Raw genomic sequence first — 21,672 nt, forward strand, 5'->3', positions numbered from 1 at the left:
TCTACGGCTAAACACCTTCATGACGCATACTTTCCTCATTTGTCTCCAAAAAGGTCCGTAAGGAGCAAAAGCCATGTCAGCTAAGTCGTAAGTTAAGTAATTTATGGCTATTGTCACAGGCCGATTTGAGAAGCTGATGTCTTGGACTTGAAGAACTTGTCGGGCCAGGTCAGGTGATGTGATGGCAAACACGTGACGAAATCCCATTCTTAGGTGGAACAAGCCCCCGTATGTTTCGGCCAGCTTGGCTAGACCATGGTGTGAAAGTTGGTCCATCATGAGCATGTTTCCAATTATGGGAAGACCTTTCGGACCGGGAGGGTAGAGCGGTTTACACCATCGCGGGATGAGGTAAACTAGGACGAGAAGAGAGACGGTGAGAAGAGCCATCGTTGTGGGATATAGTACTTGTGTTTGTGATAATAAGGACTCCATTGTTAGTTTTTTTCACTTAATTTTTGAGGTGATGTGATATTATAGGCTAAGGCTAGTTTTTATAGTGATAAACTGGGGCCTTATCTATCGATTGTTGTTTTTATATATGACATTTACAAAAATAAATAAATAAACTTCGAAGAGTGGACTTTTCTTAATAAAATAACGACTTGACTTTTACAAAATGAAGAACTTTTTCGTTGGATATGTACAATAATGTTGCACTAGATTATGTATATAGATTATTGGTCCATCGTTAGACATAATAATTTTTATCAAATACGATGACCTTACGAGTGAAAACATTTTAATTTTTACTTCTGAGTTTCGGTTATTTACTTGTATACCGTTTTGGAGAAACGCACAATATTGAAAATAAATGTAACAGTAACCTAACAAACTAGGAAGGATCCTCGTTTTCTAATATTGTAATCCAACTCATCGTTAAGAAATTGCATGCGATGATCATAACCAAAATAAAATAGAGGGGCACATTTTGATAAAGTAATTTAAGGGCGTGCGTACATGAAAGTACAAGCTCTATAAATCAACTAAATGTTAGTTGAGTATTTTCTATTTGAGACCAACTTTTTTGGCATGATTTGGGCCCCTTTCTTCGACGTTCCTATGATAATTTGTTGTTGGACAACCAAGTACATCTAGTGAGCATACATTTTTGTTAATAGTTTCATTCCAGTATCATACATTTCTCAATTTAGTGTTTCAAGAACAATAAATTTGACACTTGATAGGGAAAAAAGGAAGCATACATTTAACTTTTATTTTGCACTAACCATATTTATACTGCTTTATCTGCCCAAATCGTTCTTTTGTATTTTTTCCAATTCGGTGTCGCACCACACAAAAGGAAAAAGCTAACCACTAAATCGGAATGGATCGAGAACTAAACACATAAAAAGGAATTAGGCCCAACTGCGGCCCATAACACAAAAATCTAGAGAGGGTTACATATTATTATCAACACCTACGCCATTCTTATCTTCCTCTGCATCTCTCGCTTTTCCTGTTTTCCTCTTCAAGTCGGCTCTCCTCTTTGCTACACACTACAGGTTTGTTTCAACTTGTTCTTTCTCCTCCCATTAGGGTTTGTTTCGACCTCAAAGCATACACCTTTGATATAGAACTCGTAACAGTTTTTGATTAGAAATCCAATCTTCCATGTTTATATAACTAAATCTATTTGATTAGCAGCAGCGTCCTTGTCAATGTTTATGTGAATTCGATCCTTTGTGTTTTCGATTGTTTTGATCTGGTTTTTAGCAAGATAAAGTTTCGTTTTTTATGCCTCGTTTGGGGTTTTTTAGCTGATTTTGATCTGATCTGATCTCTCTGCTTTGTATCAGTTAAAAGTTTCGAGCTTTAGAAACAATGGTGGCCTTCCCCAACCTTAGCTCTGACGCTGGATTGAAGAAGCTCGATGAGCATCTTCTTACTCGCAGTTACATCACTGGGTTAGAATTTGTTTTCCCCTTTTTTGGCTTATTAAAATTGAGCAGAGCACCATAAGCTTTGTACAGATCCTAATTGGTTTCCTCTGTGTGTGTATGTTTATAGGTACCAAGCTTCAAAGGATGATATCACTGTCTTTACAGCTCTTTCAAAGCCCCCAACTTCAGAGTATGTCAATGTATCTCGTTGGTTCCACCACATCGATGCCCTCTTGAGGATCTCGTAAGCTCCATTGCCTTGCCTTTTATTGTTTACCAATTACCAGTTTATATAGGGATCAATAGTTTTTGCTTGTTCTAATGTTATTGTCTTATAAATTGTCTCTATTTACAGTGGTGTCTCTGCTGAAGGAAGTGGTGTTGTTGTTGAGGGACAATCACCTATCACAGAAGAGGCCGTTGCTACCCCCCCTGCAGCTGAGTCTAAGGTAAATCTTGATTCTTTCTATGGGATCTCATAATGTTCTCTTTGTATATCAGGGAGATTCATATGTATATGTGTAATTCTAGGCTGCTGCTGAGGAAGAAGATGATGATGATGTTGACCTTTTCGGGGAGGAGACAGAAGAGGAGAAGAAAGCTGCTGAAGAGAGGGCAGCTTCTGTGAAGGCATCTACAAAGAAGAAGGAATGTAGGTATTTGTTTTGTGTCTTACATTCTGTAGTTTTAACGATATGGAGATGTATTGGGTTTCTCATCTGCTTTTTTTCTTAACTTCTGTTAGCTGGAAAGTCATCAGTGTTGATTGATATCAAGCCGTGGGATGATGAGACTGACATGAAGAAGCTAGAGGAAGCTGTAAGATCCATTCAGATGGAAGGATTGTTTTGGGGAGCATCAAAGCTTGTCCCAGTTGGTTACGGTATCAAGAAGTTGCAGATCATGTGCACCATTGTTGATGACCTTGTGTCTATCGACACCATGATCGAAGAGCAACTCACTGTTGAACCTATCAATGAATATGTCCAGAGCTGTGACATTGTTGCCTTCAACAAGATATGTAAGTTTCATGAATCTTCTCTTAGCTACTTAAATCTTTTGATAAGATAATGCGTTGTGTCACTAACTGTGGATATTGTATTGAACCATGATGCAGGAGGATGGAGAAATACTTGAAGGATGGCCTGTTGATGTTGTTGTTGTCCTCTTCTTCTATATCCAGTTTTCAAAGTTTCTGTAATCTGTTTTGATTCTACTATGTGGAAAGGCTTTGCTATCTCTGATTCATTTTGATATTGATAGTTTTGTGAAGACAATTCAGTATTGGCTCAAAGTTTCCAACATGTCTTAAATATACGAGAATCTTAATTAAGTTTGAAACTATCGTTCCAGATAGCGTGAATTCTACATGACTAATTTGGAGAAGTGGTTTGATTTCTCTTCTTTTAAAAAAAAAAAATTGTAGTATCACAAAATATGTGAAGCAAGAAACCATCCAAATTTGTTGAAGTACGTATATACAAAATTTTGTAGAAGTACGCATGATATTGGTGTTGGCTAAGAAGAATAAGATTACGAAAATTTTATAATAATCAGAGTTTTGGTATGAGAATATGAGTCGAGAACAAGGTCCTTGGGCGTGACGCAATATTTCTTACTTTTCTACAGCCTCATCTCCTTTTTGTAGTCTTTAGTTGCCAGAAATTGAAAAAAAACAAAAAATGATGGTAGGTTGGTCATATGGGTAATGCATGTTCATGTGGTAAGCTCAAATTTGATTATTATGTGGTCTTGAATTGGGTCTAGAAGACTATAAAAGGAGGGTAATCGAGAGGACCTTATAATAGAGAAAAATCTCGATGGAGATATTGGTCAGAATCATAAGCTTTGTGGTGTTCTTGTTAGTGTCTGGTGCGGTGTTGTTGCTACTTAGCTCAAGCTCTGTTCACGGGTTGAGATATGGACCCTCTAAGAGATTCTTTAATAGTAGTGATCAGTCTACCGTTTTGGGTCCCAACATGACGTTTGAAAGTGGACATAACAAAGCGCGAAGAGTGCAAGAAGGTAACGTAGAAGAAGGAGGTTGCGTAAACTGCGGAGGAAGAGAAAGAGACTGTGGAGATTGTAGAGGTGAAGATGGAAGCTGTAGAGGTTGTAATGGAACAGGAGGAAGTCCGGGTGATGGTGGAAGAGGCGGTCGTGAAGGAGGAGGAAGAGGCCGGGGAAGAGAAAATGGCAAAGGAGATGGGAAAGGACAAGGTGACAATGGTGGAAAAGAAGATTGCAATGACCATAAAAAGAAGAAAAGAGATGATAGGAACAACGGTGGTGGTGATGTTAATGGTGACGGTGTCGGTATTGGTATTGGTATAGGTATAGGAGGTGAACCTAGCCCTGGAACTGGAGGTGGTGGAGGTGGAGGTGGCGGCGGCGGTGGTGGTGGTGGACCTGGTGGCGGTGGTGGAGGAGGTGGCGGTGGAGGAGGCGGTGGGGGAGGCGTAGGAGATGGATATGGATATGGCCGTGGATGGGGCGGTGGATATGGAGGAGGAGGCGGAGGAGGATGGGGGTGGGGAGGAGATAGCAACAGAGTATGGGGTCCCGGAAACGGCGGTGGTTGTTGGTTTCGCGGTTGTGATAAAAAGTCAACGAAAGGTCAACATTAATCAAACACATTTAAAGACTGTTTTACATTTATTTACGACTGCCATGCATGGTTATGTTTGTTTTTATTATGGATTCTTTTTATGAGATGCTTACGATTGAGAGTATTCAAGAAAAATAGTTTCCATTTTAAGAAAGAAAAAGGTAATGAAATAACTTCAAATTTGGAAATCTATATAATTGGTTGATATGTAAACAAAATGTGTAGGCCAAAAAGTGGAGTGGAGATGATCGTAACGTTTTCTTTCTTTTTTTGGAAAAAGAGATGATCGTAACGTTTTAGGTTGGAGTTGTGTTTAAGTACAGAGAAGTTGGAAAGTGGGTGGATAAATTTAATAAAAAAATAGGATTTTTTTTTTTTTTTTTAAACTAAGCTGTGAATCCCCAATTATTAAAGAGTCCTGTAACTAGTAGTAAACAAGATGGGGATCGAGTAGTTTTGTGGCTTGTCTTAGATCTAAAACTCTACCCATACAAAATTCTATAAACATATGTTTTATACTCTCAGTGGTGAAACAAAAAGATTCCGTCAATGTTTAGGTTTTCAATGTTGGTCTACGTAATATGTCTCGGTAGCTTTTTGAAATATGCATTTCAAATGGTATAAAACTTGCGCTTCGACAGCTTCGAACGACTCAAGGGCTAGACTAAATACTAATACATTATACATCCGTACAGGGATGCCAGAGTAGCCAATAACCATCATCAAACTCATTTATTGGAATTTACTGCTATAGACGATCCCTAATCATGCATAGGCACGTTACACAACTAACAAAAATCACGTGTCATGAGTAGTCTTTTTCATATTTAATTTATCTATATGAAAAAACAAATTATATATTTTGTTCTTCACAAAACTGTTACTATGGTTGCACAGTTGACATTCTTATTTGCAGGAATATTTACTACGAATATGTACAAGAAACTCTTCTTATCTAATAGTCATGTATCCATGTTACTCCATTTTTTACGTATTGAGTTTTAGATAATCTTGAATAATAGTCATATAGATCTCTTTCAAAACAAATACATTGCATACCCAAAAAAAAAAATTAAAGGAGTTTGAAAAGTAGATGTTACAATTAAGATCTTGGTGGGTTTTCATAGAATTGTGTACCAGGCGTAATCGTTTTATCCGGGCCTTGATTATACAGAATGCCCTTGAACTGATGACCAGCTATGCCTACCGTCGTCTGATATGCATATTCGCAATCTCCATCATCGGTACCACTCATTCTAACGCACCGGAAAAGTGCATCCGATGTCACTTCATCTGGAAATGTTGCATCTCCCATCTCTAACCCAAGCAAATTACACACCATTTAGTGGCTAGTGCTAACACTTCACGACAAAACATATATCAAATCCTAACAAGAGCACAATGTTTTGATTGTCCCAAACACAAACCTTAATTTTACTTTTTACATCAAATAAACATTTTTCATCATTTTGAAATAGAATTTCTGTATTTAATTTCTTGGACTATACGTGCAATATCTACAATGATATTTGATCAAAGAAAAAGTGATGCATTATTGTCTTATAAACATAAAGGTAAAATTTCATATTTTTAATTACTAAAAAGAAACCACAAAATATATATATATATCAATATGAAACAACAATGCAAAACTGAAAACAAACCTGATGAGTTTAAAGTATTCGGGATGTTCTCAACTCGGTCTCCACCGGTGATTGGATTGGAGGTTGGCGTCTGTATCTGCTGCTGCCGTTCCCGGCGTTTGGCGATGGGGATCCAAGTGCTCCTCACGTGAGTGGGACAGTCGAGCCCGTGGCTCTTGCAGCAAGTTCTACACCTCCCGTGCGTGCACCCTTTCTTGGCTTGGTTTCCACAGTCTTGACAGCTTATGGTTAGGGATCTTGATGACGTGGTCAAATCACAGACGTTGATCTGACCCGGATATAGATCGAGGCTTGGTTGCTGCCATATCTGATTGGTGTGGTGGCTCGTGCTTGGGTTATTTGTGTTTCTGTACCAAACCCAGTTTGCCTTTTGTTGATTGTCTTCTTCGTTGTTTCTTGATGACCCTATCCCAGCCATTTTAAACTTTGACCTAGCTAGCTCCTCCTCTAAACCCTAATCTAGAGTTTACAATATCCATAATTCACAAACCCTAGTTACCATGAAGTCTTGAGCTTTTGATAACTCCGGCCACGTCGCCTTTTTGTCTTCTTTGAATGGTCTTCTTAAAACCTAGCTCAAATCCTCTCCGATCATATTGTGTGTTTTCATAGCTGTTGCGCAAACGAAATCAATAAAAGGACATTAATTTCTCCCTTTATCTCTACCTCATCTTTATCTCTTTCTCTCGGTTCATTACTAGTACTCGTCTCACGGACCATAGCATGCCATGTGGCAGTGATTTAACCGGAGAAATCGCACATGGGTTGTGTCCCAAGGTCATATATTAATGTACATCATCCTATGCTCTGCTGATTAAATTATATTCGCATAAAGATTTTAGTTAAGGTAATCTTCGATTTCTTACGACAAATAGTTCACAACTTGTCGAAAATTTAGGTTTCTTTTGTTTTAAATTCCATACGACATATGTGCAAGCACATGCAATCATTTACATTCGAAAATTTCATTGCGCTTAAATTTTAATGATAAGACAAAAACTATTTAAATTTTAGAATCTGAAGCTTCAAAATAAAAAATTTACTCTATACAATGCAAATTTTACAAAACAGGCGAAGAAATATTTATGTTGGTTTTACTTTTTTTACTTTCTACCAGTCCCCGATATTGGTCAATTTTCACATTTTTGGTAATTATTTGTTTGTAAGTGTTGTAGCATAAGCAATTAATCTCTTACTGTTGCGGTTAAAAAAAGTGTACATAGTAAACTCAAATCCTATATGCACAACCATTTTAAATTAATAGGGGACGTACGGAGAAATAAAAGAAGCATGTTACTCTAATTTGTATAATACTATATGTAGTGTGGCGTTGTGACAAAAAAAAAAAAAAATGTAGTGTGGCTATTCAAGGGAACAAAGCGCCACCTACGTTATGCTATTGATAACTTTAATCGTTGTCGGTTAAATATGATAAAGAAAAAATCATAATATGTAACTTCAAACTGTTAACTTTTTAGTGGAAGATGTATTCAAATTGTTTTTAATATCTCTAACTGCTTTATGAAAATATGGACGAAATATTCTTCATCATTCATTTTTCGTTTCATCTAGTTTTTGAGTTGAACTGTTTTAAATTTAAATTTAACCCACGATAAAAAGAAAAACTGTTTGAGCGAGGAAATTGGAATAGTCCTGCAAAAAAAATTCAAAACTGTTTTAAATATAACTCATCTTAATTGAAAAATATATTTTGTTGTGTGTTAGTTAATCAAACACAAACTGTGGAAATTAATAATTTGTGTGTATAAACAAAAAACAGAATGGAGTGATCAGAGAAGGATAACGCCCGAGAAGATATCAATTTCGTTCTCAAATTTGTTGATCGATTCTCGAGTCTTTTTGTTTTTCTTATTATATTCTTGATATATTTATGTATTTTTGTAATTAATCTTTATTTTTTTTTCTAAATTCTGAAACCTAGAGGGATATCAGGAGATCTCCAACGAACTTCTGTAATCTATGTATGTATGACCGAACTAAAGTGTTATCCACTTTGATTTTCAGATGCATTTTGAACAAAAATATCAGAACTGTTCTTAATAGGTTATTTGGAATCTCCTTAATAAGATTTTTTAAAAAGTTATTTATTCAATTATAACTGAAATATTGTAGTGAAATGATGTATAGGATAGGATAGTGGAATTCTTAAAACAGAAATGATTTTCATTCTTTGGCTAAATCAAATCCATTAGAATCTCAACAAAACTTAAAAAGGAAAACTAAGCAAAACCTACCAATGTTCAAAGAACACTAAAACATTAACTAGTCTTATTCATGAAAGAACATAAACCAACCCTAAGTTGTCTCCTCCTCCGGCAAGTAGTATCTGTTCTTCAACCAAATAGCATCGGCAATAATAGGCTCGTCATCTTTGTTCCTATGCCAAGTGTAATGGGCATGAGTCCTGTTCTTTATCTCAAGCATGGCGTGTCCGAAACTGGCCTCCCTAAAGGCAGAATAACTTGGTTGCGGCTCCGTGTAACTGCATGAAAAATAGAGCATCTTAATCAAACAAGAAAGATACAAAAGCTTTAATCAAGGTCACTATATATACAATATTATATAAAGAGAAACCTGTTAGCAATTCCTTCTATGTTGCCTCCATCTCCAATGGTGATGTAAACGGGTGCAGATTGATCTTTCACCGGAGTACTCATTCCATCAGTAATATTGTACTTAATGTTGGAGACACGCTCTGACCGCTCGTAGGCATGGACATGACCAGCAAAGACGATATCGACTTTGTTTTCGACGAACCATGGCTCGAACGTAACTCTCATGCTCTCACCTTCCATGTAGTGATAATTGTTGCTATTGTACCACGGCGCATGAACAAGAACAATCAACCAGGGAGTCTCTGATCGGTTAACTTTCTTGAGCTCATCCTGGAGCCACGAGTTCTGAGGAGTGTACTTGTCTATAGTACACACGAAAACATTAACATTAATCTGATATAGATCAAAATGTAGTAGAGTTCTAGTCTTAGATCGTACCATAGGCTGAGTATGAGGAGAGTACGATGATGTAAGCGGAGGCTCGTTTGATGGAGTACCAAAGCGGAGAAGTACTCTGTGAGGCTCTGTAGGGAACATGGTAGCGGTTCATGTACGGCTTGAAGGGTTGTGTCTCGCCCTGCGTGCAATTCAATGTTTTAACTCTAAAACTAAAAATGTGTGTTCTTTAATTATGGAAAAATATAAATAGATAGGAACTTACTAAACTCTGGGCGTAATCAATCTCGTGGTTCCCTGCGGCCCAGATCCAAGGCTGGTACGCGGCGCTTGGTTCCACAAACCGGCCGTATGAATCCCATTTTCTTTGGTCGTGGTTAGGATGATCATCAGCGTAAGACAAGTCTCCGGCAAAAAGCACCGCTTGGCCTTTTGGGTTCGACATGTAATTGTACAATGTCTGATTGGAGGCATAGGTTTGTCCAAGATCACCTATAAATGTAAAATAGTTAAGATTAACGAAGTTAGATACAAAACCTCAAAATTCGTTTTTGAAAGTGTGAATCTATATATGGGTTACCTATGACACCGAATGTGTAAGCAACATCTGGACCAACTTTTGGTGGAGTCATGAAGTTGAATTGTCTAATGGAGCGACCAGTTCCAAGCTCGTAGAAATACTTAGTATCATACTGCACACACACAAACACACAAAATAGTTAGTATATTTAAGAACCCTATTTTAACTAGATTGATAACTTGGAGGACAAGGCCAAGTAAATGTACAAACCTCAAGCCCTTTAATGGTGGCGTGGTGAAGATAACCAGATGTGTAGTCGTAGTATCTATAGGTAGACGTTGACGCTACAGCACTCATCTTTTCACTACCATCAGTATCAGCGTTCCAATATCTAACGATATTAGAACCATCGTCCACGTTTAAAGGAGTTACCCACGAGATAATCATACCTCGGCCAGAGTGATCTCCTTGTGTTATGTGAACCTGAGAAAGGAGCAAGAGTGAACGCTAATTAAGTACCAGAGATAGAAAATGTGCAAAGTGATTTTATAAAGAGAAATTGAGATTAACTTGTTCTGGAGCGTTCAAACCGGCGGGAGGAGGAAAGGTTTCGAGTGGCATTTCTTCGGATGGTTCAGATACTCTGACATAGCTACTGGTGACTCCGGCGTGGCTCACGGCAAAGATACTTAGCAACAAGACCGCATAGCAAAAGAGTGTTAAACGATTTAACTTCATTTTGATTTTGAGTTAAAGAAATTTAATAGTGACTAGCTTTGTAAATGATGTTGTTGTGATGTTCTTAGAATTGTTTATATAGAGAAACAAGAATGCAAGGTATATTCTAGTTAAATTCCTGTTAAAAATTTTATTCCAACGGAAGTTTGTTTATAAAATATTTTTAGAAATGTTTCAAAAAAAAAAAGAAGATATAATATTCTTGGAATTATTCTAAATATATTTGAATACGAGATCAGGCTGATTTGAGTGAAAGAATAATTATTATTTGTAAAAAATAACAACAAATCTATTTACAAATTACAAAATATAATTTATTCAAGTTACGATGTTTTCCCAAAATTAGACATATATATTAACTGAAAATATCTATTTTAATTTTAATCCATCAAAAAATTAATTAAAAAATAAAAGAGTTATAAAGAAATGTTCGGCCCATGGCACTAGTCTAATCCCTTGCCAAACATGTGCTATATATAGCACGAATTAAAATTTATTTATACAATTTTTTGAATATTTCTATATGTTAAAATAATATTTTGATATGTTTTATGAGTTTTTAAATAATCACATAATATAATATGAACCCGTTATCTGTATTAAATATTATAATTTATCATATTCATTACATTTAAACTGTCATCTCATATAAATATTTTAAAACTTTTTTTTAATTACTTTTAGTAAATTTTTTTTGTATGTTCAATATTTATCATATTTATTAAAATATCAAATTAAGCTTAAACTTTATATTTATCATAATATTGGTAATTTTTTTGTATGGTACCTTGATTGTAGTCCATTAATTAAGATAAATAAACGAAAAACATTGACAATACGTAAATTTTTAAAAAAATGGTTTGAATTCAAAGAGACTATACAGAATCTTGGGTTTGGTATCCAAATGTCCCAAACTTGCATGAGTTGTTTGACTAATTCACTCCATTTTGGTTATTATAATAGTTTGTTTGTTATTAAGATTTGTATAAAGTTTAAATTAACTCAATTTAAGTTTGATAGAGCCAAATTAGAACCGAAAGTTAAAAGTGATGAGATTAAAATGTTAAGATGAAATTTGTGACAAATTTACGTTAATCTAATGTAGAGCTGATTCTTCTAGCTAGATATACTATATAAATAACATTATATACAAGGTGTGTCAGTTTAACTTCATTTTGATTTTGTGTTTAGAGAAATCTAATAGTGTCTTGCTTTGTAAATGATTTTGTTATGATGTGATCGAAATTTTTATACAGTATAGAGAAAAAAAGAATGCTAGGTATATTCCACTTAAATTCTTAAAGATTTTGTTCCATAGTTTAGAAAATATTCTTACAATTATGCTAAAGATTTTTTACTCCTTTTGTTTCTGCCGGTCACCTTGGTGGTCTCTAGGAGAATTCTGAATAATAACTATTTGTCAGTTGTCACTAGGAAAAAGAATCATAAAATATTCTAAAAATTTATTCAGTTACGATGTTTTTCTCAACAATTTTTCAAAAAATTAGTAGAAAAAAAAATGAGTTAAGAAATGTTCGGCCAATATCTAATGGCACTACTGCACTAGTCTATTCCATTGGCTACGTGATTATAGAAATCTAGCAATTTGATTTTAGATAGAGCAAATCTTAATAGACTTAATAAAATCAATTTTTTTTATCAGCCTAGTTTATATACAAATAATTAAAAATGTATGAACTCTTGAATGAGAGATCAACGAAATTATAAAACGTTTAATTCTCTATAACAATAAAATTAAGGTGAAATTTCTTAAATCGAATATACCATAAAGATGTTTCAAATCTTATTTATATGAAATCATTAACCACATAAGAATTTACCTACGCTTCAAAATAATCAACATTTATATTTATAAACTTGTTGGTAGTGTTTTAGTAAGAGGGATTTGAAACATATTATTATAGTAATTTGGCTACTTTATGTATTATTATAGGTAATTTTCCTTATATTTATCATCTATTTTTAGAATAAGTTATAAACAAACTAAGTTGAGTCGATGAAATCCACGAAGTATATATTTAAATCAAAATCAAAACAAATAATAGTTAGGAAATTCAAAAAATGTGTTCATTTCCATTGAAAAGACTGCAATAACGGAAAGAATTGTGAATTAAGCTTGTAAATTGGTTAAAGAACACAATGATTACCCTATGGTTCTAAAGAATTGAGAAGTAGAAAAAAAGATTGCACGATAATCGTAAAATCTAAATATTTAATCGTCTTTGGTTATATAAAAAAAAAATTGAATAAAAGCGCATAAAATGTATAGGATAATTGACTAATTTAATACAAAAATTATGTGTAGTGTCATGGCAAAAAAACAATTCGATATTTTGTTTACTTAATAATAATTGGCAAATACAAATCTTTCTTTTAATCTATCATAATTTTAAAATTATTCGAACAAGAAAAAGAAATAAGAAGCGGTTCGATCAATTTCTTTCAAAACTAAATAATTATGAGAAGTAGAATGACCTTCAACAGCATATACTAATGCTAAGTAGAATGAACTTGAACATCACATACTATAACTAACTAAACACTCAACTTCTCAAGATTATTGTTAAAGATTTTATTTAATTATATTTTGTATATAATTATATTTCTATATATTCTACTTTCATGACCATTTTGCGCTAGTCTAATTAATAGCCCTATTTAGAGCATTGTATAATCATGATCCATTTGGCCTTTAACAACATGATTATATAAATAACCTTTTAATTATAGAAATTAAATAATTTAAACTCACAAAATACAAATACAAATTCTTAGACATGCAAACTCATACAAAAAAAAAAAAAAACACAAACATATCTTTCCTCTCATTTCCATTATGCCCATTCAATACTACAAAATCAAGAGTTATTAATTTTCCTGCAGTTCTTCCTGATCTCACCACTCGAACCTGTCAAGGGAGAGATGTTCCCCATCTTGACCATCGATTCAGCGAACTGCTCAAAGAACTCTTCTTGATCCTCTGCATACTTCTTCACGAGCTCTCTCGATTGTTCATTGCTAGAGAACAAGACTTGGTCGGAATTCAACAGTCCCATGTTCTCGATCAAGTTCTTGAAGTAGCTGTTATCAAACCTCCCGGCACTGTTGATGTCAAGCTCCGACAGGATTTGATCCCCACCGGATCTCGGGCACCTTTGACGCAAGTTGGCAGCATAGGATTGCTCTAAGGTTGTGTCGGGACTTCCGTTTCCAGATTGGTTGTAAAGTCTTTGTCTGAAACTAGTGCATCTTGAGAATCCAATGGTGTGGCTCCCTGAACAAAATGTGGGTAAGGTTATGATTAAATTGTCTTTGAAGGTTTAACGTTAGCCTGAAGTAAATCCAAAAAAGTAAAATTTTGTCTTGTGTGTGAAGTAAGCTTACCGGAGAGAGCAACAACGTCGGTGAGGTCAAGACCTTGATTGTTAAATCTCGAGACAATTATGTTGAAAGTGTTGTTAGGTGCAGGGATGTTGTTGTTTGATCCACTCAAACTTGCACTTGTCGAATCTCTTCTTCCCAAAGGAACCATCCAGCTTGGTCCACCAGTCTACACACAAAACCAAACCAAATCAGATCTCGAAAATTTTGAAAAAGGAATAGAGACAGAGGCAGAAAATAAAGTGGCTTACAAGAACAGAGGAGTCTCTAGCAGCTAGAGTTAAGGCGTCAGCACAAGAAACAGTGTTAGGGCATTCACTCTCCAGTGCAGCTTTGATCTCGTCAACAACTTCAAACCCGCGGGCCGATCTGCTGTTAGGGTTTGAGTTCTTCTCAGTAACTATACTCCCACTTGTGTCTAAAAGCAACGATCCATCACAACCCTACACAGAATAAACAGATTAAATTAGAGAAGATTAGTCTCAAACATTAGTCGTTAACTTTTTGAGAAAGTTACTTAAAAAGAACTCTTCAATACCTGAACGAAACAATCATGGAAATGGAGCCTCATGAGGGAAGCAGCCATACGAGTCTCCCTTGCAACAGCGTTGGCTACAACTGACCTCACAATTTCCTCGGCTCTAGGGCACGAGCTGCGGTAGAAACCTGGGAAGAGATTCCCTCTCTCACGGCCATAGTTACTCTCGTCGTCGTGGCAGATGCAGAGAGTAAAAGCGTAAGTAAGATATAGAAGAACGAGAAAGCTTCCGATTCTTGCCATTGTCAGTTTCGGTTAGCTATATCAAGAAAGAAGAAAGGAGACAGATGACTTTGTGATGGTAAGAGATATGGAAGAGGAGAAGAAGAATCGAAAGTATATATAGGCGACTAAGGCGAGAGAGAGTTCGTGGATTTTGGCGTCATGGAGAGGAAAAAGCAAAGGCAATAGAGTTGGTACCTTGAATGGAGCCCATTAATTAAGATAAATAAATGAAAAAATATGACAATACGTACATTTTTAAAAAATGGTGTGAATTCAAAGAGACTATACAAAATCTTCGGTTCGGTATCCAAATGTCCCAAACTTGCATGAGTTGTTTGACTAATTCACCTCCATTTTGGTTATTATAATAATTTGTTAGTTATTAAGGTTTGTATAAAGTTTAAACTCAGTTTAATTTGATAGAGCCAAAATAGAACCAAAAGTGAAAAGTGATGAGATTAAAATGTTAAGATGAAATTTGTGACAAAATTAGGTTGATCTAATATTTAGTTGATTCACCTAAGTTAAATAAAATTATATACAAGGTGTGATTCGGTCACAACGCACGCGGCAAATATTAAACGCGTTTTGTAGTTTTTGACACTTTTTTTTTTTTTATCAAAGATGTGTTATCATTCCATTAGATAGAAAATAACACACAAGACCAGGATTGACACTTAAGATTTAAACCTAGCTGTAAGAAATGCATTGTATAGTTTTACTTGGTCGTGATTAAATAATAGTCTAGCAATGTTTGTGAAGGTTTTTTTAAGAAAAAGAGACAAAGAGTAGGAACAGTTTCTAACTGCTCTTTTGACAAAAATGCGATAACAACTAATAATATCCCTCAAAATTTCATTTGTTTGTTGACTTATAAACAATAAAAAAATGCAAAAGGGGTTTTGTCTTCTATCATAGAACATGGATATGCAGGTAAAAAGCAAATCTAAAGGGTGAATAAAATAACTACGAGCATTTCAAAAGCGTGTTGCGAGTCCTACTTGCACTTAGTTTCTTGACTCTTGACATGGTCTCTTTCTAGAAACTAATCAATGATCAAGAACACAAAAGCCCAAAATAGAATCCTTAAGTTATATGTTTGCTATGCAGAGCCATGTCTAGAAGCATAAGAAAAAAAGACAGTTTAATTAATGGGTTTATGATATAAAATGATAAACAGTATAGTATGTTGAAAAAAAGAAAGATAAACAGTATGTTTATAATAGTGTTATTATTATTCTTTTAAATTAATTACTACGGAGTACAACAATTTTATAGATGAAAAAACACTAACAATGTCAGACTATTTAGGTTTCATCGTTTGATCAACATTTGAAGTAGCATGAACTCTCTTGATGACACTACAAAAATAAGTTGAATTAAATCACTTAAATTGTATCACAAACCTAAGTGATATTATTTTGAATCTCTTATGTATAAATGAGACAAATATAAATGATATAGCATTGTAATTGATGTTATCAGTAAATAGTTTGGCATCAATTCAATAAATTAATACAAATCTATATTGATTTGCATCATTTTTAAAATATTGATACAAATCTACATATTTACATCAATAAATAATCGTTGTATTTTCTAGTTTGTTATAAGCATCGCTTATAAAATGATACAAAATAAAACATCAATTAAATAAAAGATACAAATTACTATCAATAATAAACTGATGTTAATTAGCACTGATTCAATAAAATAAAATGATAATAATTAACACTGATTCCAATATATAGATAAAGGTTTCTACATTTTTCCATAACAAATGGCTCACCAGTCACCAAGTGATTTGTCTGATTCCGCAGTCTAAGACTAGAGGGAGAAACTTCAGAGATTTGATGGTGCTTTATAAAACACATATAACAAAGTTTCAATTAGAATTCTGTAAATTGAAATTGAGAAGCGAACTGATTTGTTTAAGTTAAGAAACGGACCAGCTATAACTAAATGGGCCAAATTTTGAAACTGGAAAGCTGATTAGGCTTAGTAAAATATGGGCTAAAGCAATAATTAACAAAATACAATTGGATTTTATTATCAATTTTAAACTTCTCCGATACTCGCATGATTTTAGTTTTAATTTGAGCACTGGATTTTTTTCAAAGTTACAACTTATCATATAATCCCTAATTATTTCTTTGTTTGCTTTGTTACCATAATTTTCGATTTGCTCCATAAATATTATCTTGTTTTCATGAGATACACGATATTTTCCAAGTTTGAACTATATATTTTAGATGGTTTAAATCCAGACGAACAATAGGATGAGACGAGATGCTCATGTATCACATGTGTACGCACCAAGTCCAAACACACACATATATCGTAGTCATACATACCTAATAATTGTCTCGTTTGATCAAAAAAAAAAAAAAACCTAATAATTGTGTCATGACATATACGAAAAACAATAGCCGATCGTTAGTGATGAGATCACTTTTTGGATTATATGTATTGTAAATTAAACAAAATCGGAAGATACAGCCAATTATTTTCAACAAGTGTGTAGCTTCACATATACAATCGGAAGATTAAGACAGCCAATAGTGATTTTTATTTTATTTTTGTTAATGATGTTTATATTTCGTTTTCATATTTATGCCTGTGACATACATAAAGTTAAGATTGAAATCGTAAAGACACACACAAGACCAACTTTTTATATATATTTATAATAATAGGATATAAAAAGGGAAAAAGATTAAAGAGATAACATATGCCTTATTATTCAATCATAGTAATACAAGTGTACAATATATCAAAAATGCAAGGAAAAAGCAATTAAACTAAATTGACACTAAATGTTTTCTTGACCACATATGTAATAAATACAAGAAAATCTTTAAGATACACACCATCATGTTTTTATAAACGTTTTGCGTTCGTACAATAAACTTTAATATATACTTTTCACATATACTGCCATCAAATTTTTTTAAGAAAAATCATTGATCATTTGAAATACTGTCCTTTTTATATGAATAGTGCTTTAATATAAAAATTGAATCATTTGAAATACTGTCCTTTTATATGAATAGTGCTTTAATATAAAAAAAACAATAATTGATTATTATGAATTTCTGTCGTCCTTTTATATAGCGAAAATGTTTAACTGAGGAAGGTTTTAATAGACTTCTAAATAATGATAACCCTAAGATTTGATCATCTATGTTTTATGCAAAGAAAAAACCATCAATATAACAATTTTTTCAAGTTTACCTTGGCTTGCAAAAATACAAGTCGATGATTTAATATATAATTTTTTATTCAATAAAGTTAACAGTGACATTGGTGACTGCTGGTTAATTTTTTAAAATTTGACATATATTTTTTACATGTTAAAATTAAACCTTTAAAAAATGTCATTTCACTTGATTCTAGTTCTAAACAAATGATTGTAGTAATCAAATCGGAGATTCCTCAGATAGAAGTCTAGAATTCTTCACGATATCCTAATTATATTCTCTTGTTTTCATAAAATTAGCTTCTCCTTTATTTCTAGGAAGTTTAATAGTTAAGCTGATGCATTAGCAAATTAAAGACAACTCTTTTATCGTTTGTACCAAATCAGGTATAAGTTTATTATGAAATGAAAATTGTATTTTCACTCCCAAAAAAAAAAAGAGTACAAAACCCCAAAATAACTAATCAAATAACATACCGTACATAATACTTATAATTGCATCTCAAAATGAACCAAAACCATCAACCAAAAAGCTCTCTTAAATGTGTGTTTGTCTTTCTTATTAAATTACAAATCCAAATAGGTGTTTTTCTCGAAATAGGGAAATACAACTACTAGTAATTAGTATGTTTATAATCATAGTTTTGTTTAAAAATATTGATTATAATACTATAAACAAACCATATCTCAAAAACAATTGGAATAATTAAAGTGAAGACAAAATCATGATAACATAAACATAATCAATCATATAATTATAACAAAACACACACCAATACATGACAAAGTATACAACTCATATATATGCCCCAAATATATATATATATATATATATAAAGTTGATATTTATCCTTCCAACCAATCAAAGATGCATGTACTATAATTACATCATCACACCAACCCAAAAAAACAAAAAGCTAAACTTAAAAAAAAAAACAAAAAAGGAGGGGCAACAATAATAATAAGAGATACTAATCCTTAATTAATTTTATTAATCAATACATATTGATATCATTAGCCATGATGGGTTGGTTAGAGTAAACCGAACCACCCCAATGATTAACACCACTCATCATATCATCGTAATATCCGTCAATCCCAACCGTACGATCATCGAAACCACAGCCGTCGATCTGGTCAACACCAAATCCTGCACCGTTGGATTGAACGAGATCAACGATCTCGTTCAAAGACTGGAGCCTGGTGCTAAGCTCAGACATCTGAGCGGTGAGAACAGAGTTCTCGGCTTGGATCTTCATGTAAAGCTGAGATGTCACGGTGAGGCTGTTCAAGATCTGACGGTTGTCGTTCGACAGCTGATTGATCTGAGCCGTTAGATCGTCAACGTGTTTTTGTTTACGCATCCTTGACCTACGTGCAGACTCACGGTTCGACAGCATTCTTTTACGTTTTCGCTCGTCGACGGTGACGACGGAGTCTGAAGATGGGTTGTTATTACCGCCGTCGGAAGAGCTAGAGCTCCGGTACGTGCTGCTTGATGACGCCATTGATATTTTTTTTAAAACAAGAAAACTTACAAAAATTACAAAGGACAGATCTTAATGGTTTTTTTTTTACGTTGTCTGAAAATTAATGAATATTGTATGTAATTTTAACTTTATGATTTAGATTTGGAGTTTGTAACAATTCATGAAACGTTGTAAAACCAGTAGAGGAAGACGACGGAGAAAGATTGAACGAGATGGGTTCTACGGCGGAGAGCAGATTTAACCGTGAGCCCAGAGAGCAGGATTTCGCAGAGAACCGGAGTCATCAGTTTCCGAACATCAAAGACTTGGTTTTTATGGTTTTACGGTCTGAATATGTTTTTTTGTGTTCTGATGATGACAGAACAGAGAAAGAAGAAAATATTAAAACAGAGGAGAGGTAATGAAGATGTTTTGTTGTGGAGAAGATGCAAAAAACAGAGGAGATGGAAGATAAATAAAGATTTTGTTAAGGAGATAAGGAAGAGAAGATGTGTGAAGGGGAAAGAGGTTTTTGATGAAGGGTCTGTTGTGGATTATATAGAAACCAAATCTCAAGTATCTCATCCACTTGTGTATTGTTTTTTAGGAAATAATGGATGGTGGAAAGCTGGAATACGCGCCCATCGTTTTATTACAATTTATTAATTGTATTTTTTTTTTTATTGTGTAGGTCAGTAGGTGGTTGCTTTTTTTTTCTTTGGTAAATGATATACCGTACTTTGATAGTGGTAAGACTGTATTAAATTTTGAATGGTGTAATGGATTAATGATATGTTGTACGGTGGACAAATAGGTAGGTTAAACTTGACCAGATAATCAAGATTATTATTAGGACAAAAACAGTCAAAGTCTTGAAAATTGCATCTTTATTAGTAGAAAACTACATAGTATAATCTTTAATGTAATATTTGTTAGTACCATAATTCTCAGTCAATGGTTTTGAGTACATTATTAGTAGTGAATCAAAAGTGATATTAAGCATATATCTAGGGCAATTTTATTTAAAGCATTTTGTGAAATATGTTTAGAGTGGTTTTAAATTTGATTTTTCAATATTTTAAATCGGTATTTTATTTGTTTGGGTATTTGTTTACATTTTAAAAAAGTGAATAAAGTAATTTTCGTTGAAAAAAATGTGACAGTAATTTTTTAAAAATTGAAATATGTATAGTGATATAACTCATATAATACATTAAAAGAATTTTATATGACAATACATTTATATTTAAGTTTAAAATCCGAGTTTAAAATAATTTCAGAACAATAATTTACACATAAATATACTATATTCGTAAAATTAAATCTTTTACGGTATATATCAATGCTACGAGGATGCTTGACATATTCCATAATATTGCTTCCAGTTTAAAATAAAAGAATAAATGAACGACCTCGTCTTGTATAGTTGAGCACCATCTTATCATCAAAAGTAAAGATATGTTTTTCTCTTTTGAATTTTTTTTAATGTAATCGTATTCCTTGCTTCCCATTTAAACTACAGTTTTGAAGGAAAACACTCTGATATGTTTCTTAATCATATATATATATATATTTGGGTTGAAAGTCATGTATATTTTTAACTAAAATTGATTATCTATACAGTATTTGTAAATATGAAGCTTACTATAAAAAAATTATGGAGGCGGAGAGATAAAAAATGACCTCCTATATGTCTAGAGAAAATAAAAAACACTCAAAGATAATTTATGATTAATCATATATATTTGAATCTATAATTTTTGGTTGGTAGATTAATACACAAATTAATAAAAGCGTGTAGTTTAATACCCTTATTTTAATAAATGATAAACTATTTAAATTGAAACAACAAGGATATTAACATAAAATATTAAATTATAACTCATACCACATATTTTTTATTCAAATGGGAATAGCTAGTACTCGACCATATTATTAATCGAAAATACAATTTAAAATATTTCGTCATATTAATTTGATTAAGTCTTTCCTCTTATAGTTTATTTAATTTATTTTTGTGTCTGCACTGTGCGCTGACCCGAATCCTAGTAACTTATAAAAGTGAGTAAAAAGGCTGCTGACACAACTTTAACAGTTTCACTTCACCTGAAACACATTTGAGTTACCGTTGCTGAAGTATTAATCTAATTCACCAACTACACTACAATGCACGACACCGTCTTTGACGGGAATCTCTTTTATAGATCTGCACCGTACGAGACCACGTGCATTGCACAATCCATGTTCTCAATGAGCGGCTCTTAATAAACGTCAAAGCTCCAATTTAAAATTAAACTATACTTTAACTATTTGGCCAAAGAAACATTAGTATATACAAAAATACATACATAAAGGTGATTAACACTTAACCTCTAAGCAGAGGCAGGGGACAATAATCACATGGGTCCATAGCTCATCTCTTCTGGAACTTCATTATAACAATTTTTTTTAATT

At 33.4% G+C, this 21,672-nt stretch overlaps 6 protein-coding genes and 1 pseudogene across 6 annotated transcripts; 2 read left to right on the forward strand and 5 right to left on the reverse strand.

Annotated features, from left to right (window-relative positions):
• The window catches only part of LOC104710294, a 6,553-nt pseudogene extending 6,118 nt beyond the window's left edge, over nt 1-435 (reverse strand).
• LOC104700156 (elongation factor 1-delta 2) lies at nt 1,396-3,216 on the forward strand. Its single transcript, XM_010415620.2, has 7 exons — nt 1,396-1,505; nt 1,800-1,907; nt 2,011-2,127; nt 2,239-2,332; nt 2,415-2,535; nt 2,629-2,904; nt 3,001-3,216. Coding segments are annotated over exons 2-7 (693 nt in total). The 5' UTR covers nt 1,396-1,505; nt 1,800-1,824; the 3' UTR covers nt 3,003-3,216.
• LOC109128523 (putative glycine-rich cell wall structural protein 1) lies at nt 3,704-4,510 on the forward strand. Its single transcript, XM_019235191.1, has 2 exons — nt 3,704-4,259; nt 4,314-4,510. The coding sequence occupies exons 1-2, from the start codon at nt 3,704-3,706 to the stop codon at nt 4,508-4,510; spliced, it is 753 nt and encodes a 250-aa protein (XP_019090736.1).
• LOC104700163 (protein SHI RELATED SEQUENCE 4-like) lies at nt 5,578-6,875 on the reverse strand. Its single transcript, XM_010415631.2, has 3 exons — nt 6,822-6,875; nt 6,156-6,609; nt 5,578-5,808 (listed from the first exon to the last, which is right to left on the reverse strand). Exons 1-3 carry the CDS (start codon nt 6,873-6,875, stop codon nt 5,594-5,596), a joined length of 723 nt encoding a protein of 240 aa, XP_010413933.2. The 3' UTR covers nt 5,578-5,593.
• On the reverse strand, nt 8,294-10,412 carry LOC104700172 (purple acid phosphatase 5). The gene is made up of 7 exons (XM_010415643.1): nt 10,218-10,412; nt 9,918-10,130; nt 9,708-9,819; nt 9,393-9,619; nt 9,170-9,308; nt 8,751-9,093; nt 8,294-8,658 (listed from the first exon to the last, which is right to left on the reverse strand). Exons 1-7 carry the CDS (start codon nt 10,383-10,385, stop codon nt 8,472-8,474), a joined length of 1,389 nt encoding a protein of 462 aa, XP_010413945.1. The 5' UTR covers nt 10,386-10,412; the 3' UTR covers nt 8,294-8,471.
• Nucleotides 13,208-14,642, reverse strand: LOC104700180 (peroxidase 15). The gene is made up of 4 exons (XM_010415655.2): nt 14,326-14,642; nt 14,039-14,230; nt 13,791-13,956; nt 13,208-13,680 (listed from the first exon to the last, which is right to left on the reverse strand). Exons 1-4 carry the CDS (start codon nt 14,566-14,568, stop codon nt 13,265-13,267), a joined length of 1,017 nt encoding a protein of 338 aa, XP_010413957.1. The 5' UTR covers nt 14,569-14,642; the 3' UTR covers nt 13,208-13,264.
• On the reverse strand, nt 18,500-19,550 carry LOC104700200 (bZIP transcription factor 2; the record flags this gene model as incomplete). The annotated part of the gene is given in 1 exon segment (XM_010415677.2): nt 18,500-19,550. A coding segment is annotated over 1 exon segment (513 nt). The 3' UTR covers nt 18,500-18,744.

Source organism: Camelina sativa, chromosome 1 (assembly GCF_000633955.1).
Source record: "Camelina sativa cultivar DH55 chromosome 1, Cs, whole genome shotgun sequence".
Lineage (NCBI taxonomy): Eukaryota > Viridiplantae > Streptophyta > Magnoliopsida > Brassicales > Brassicaceae > Camelina > Camelina sativa.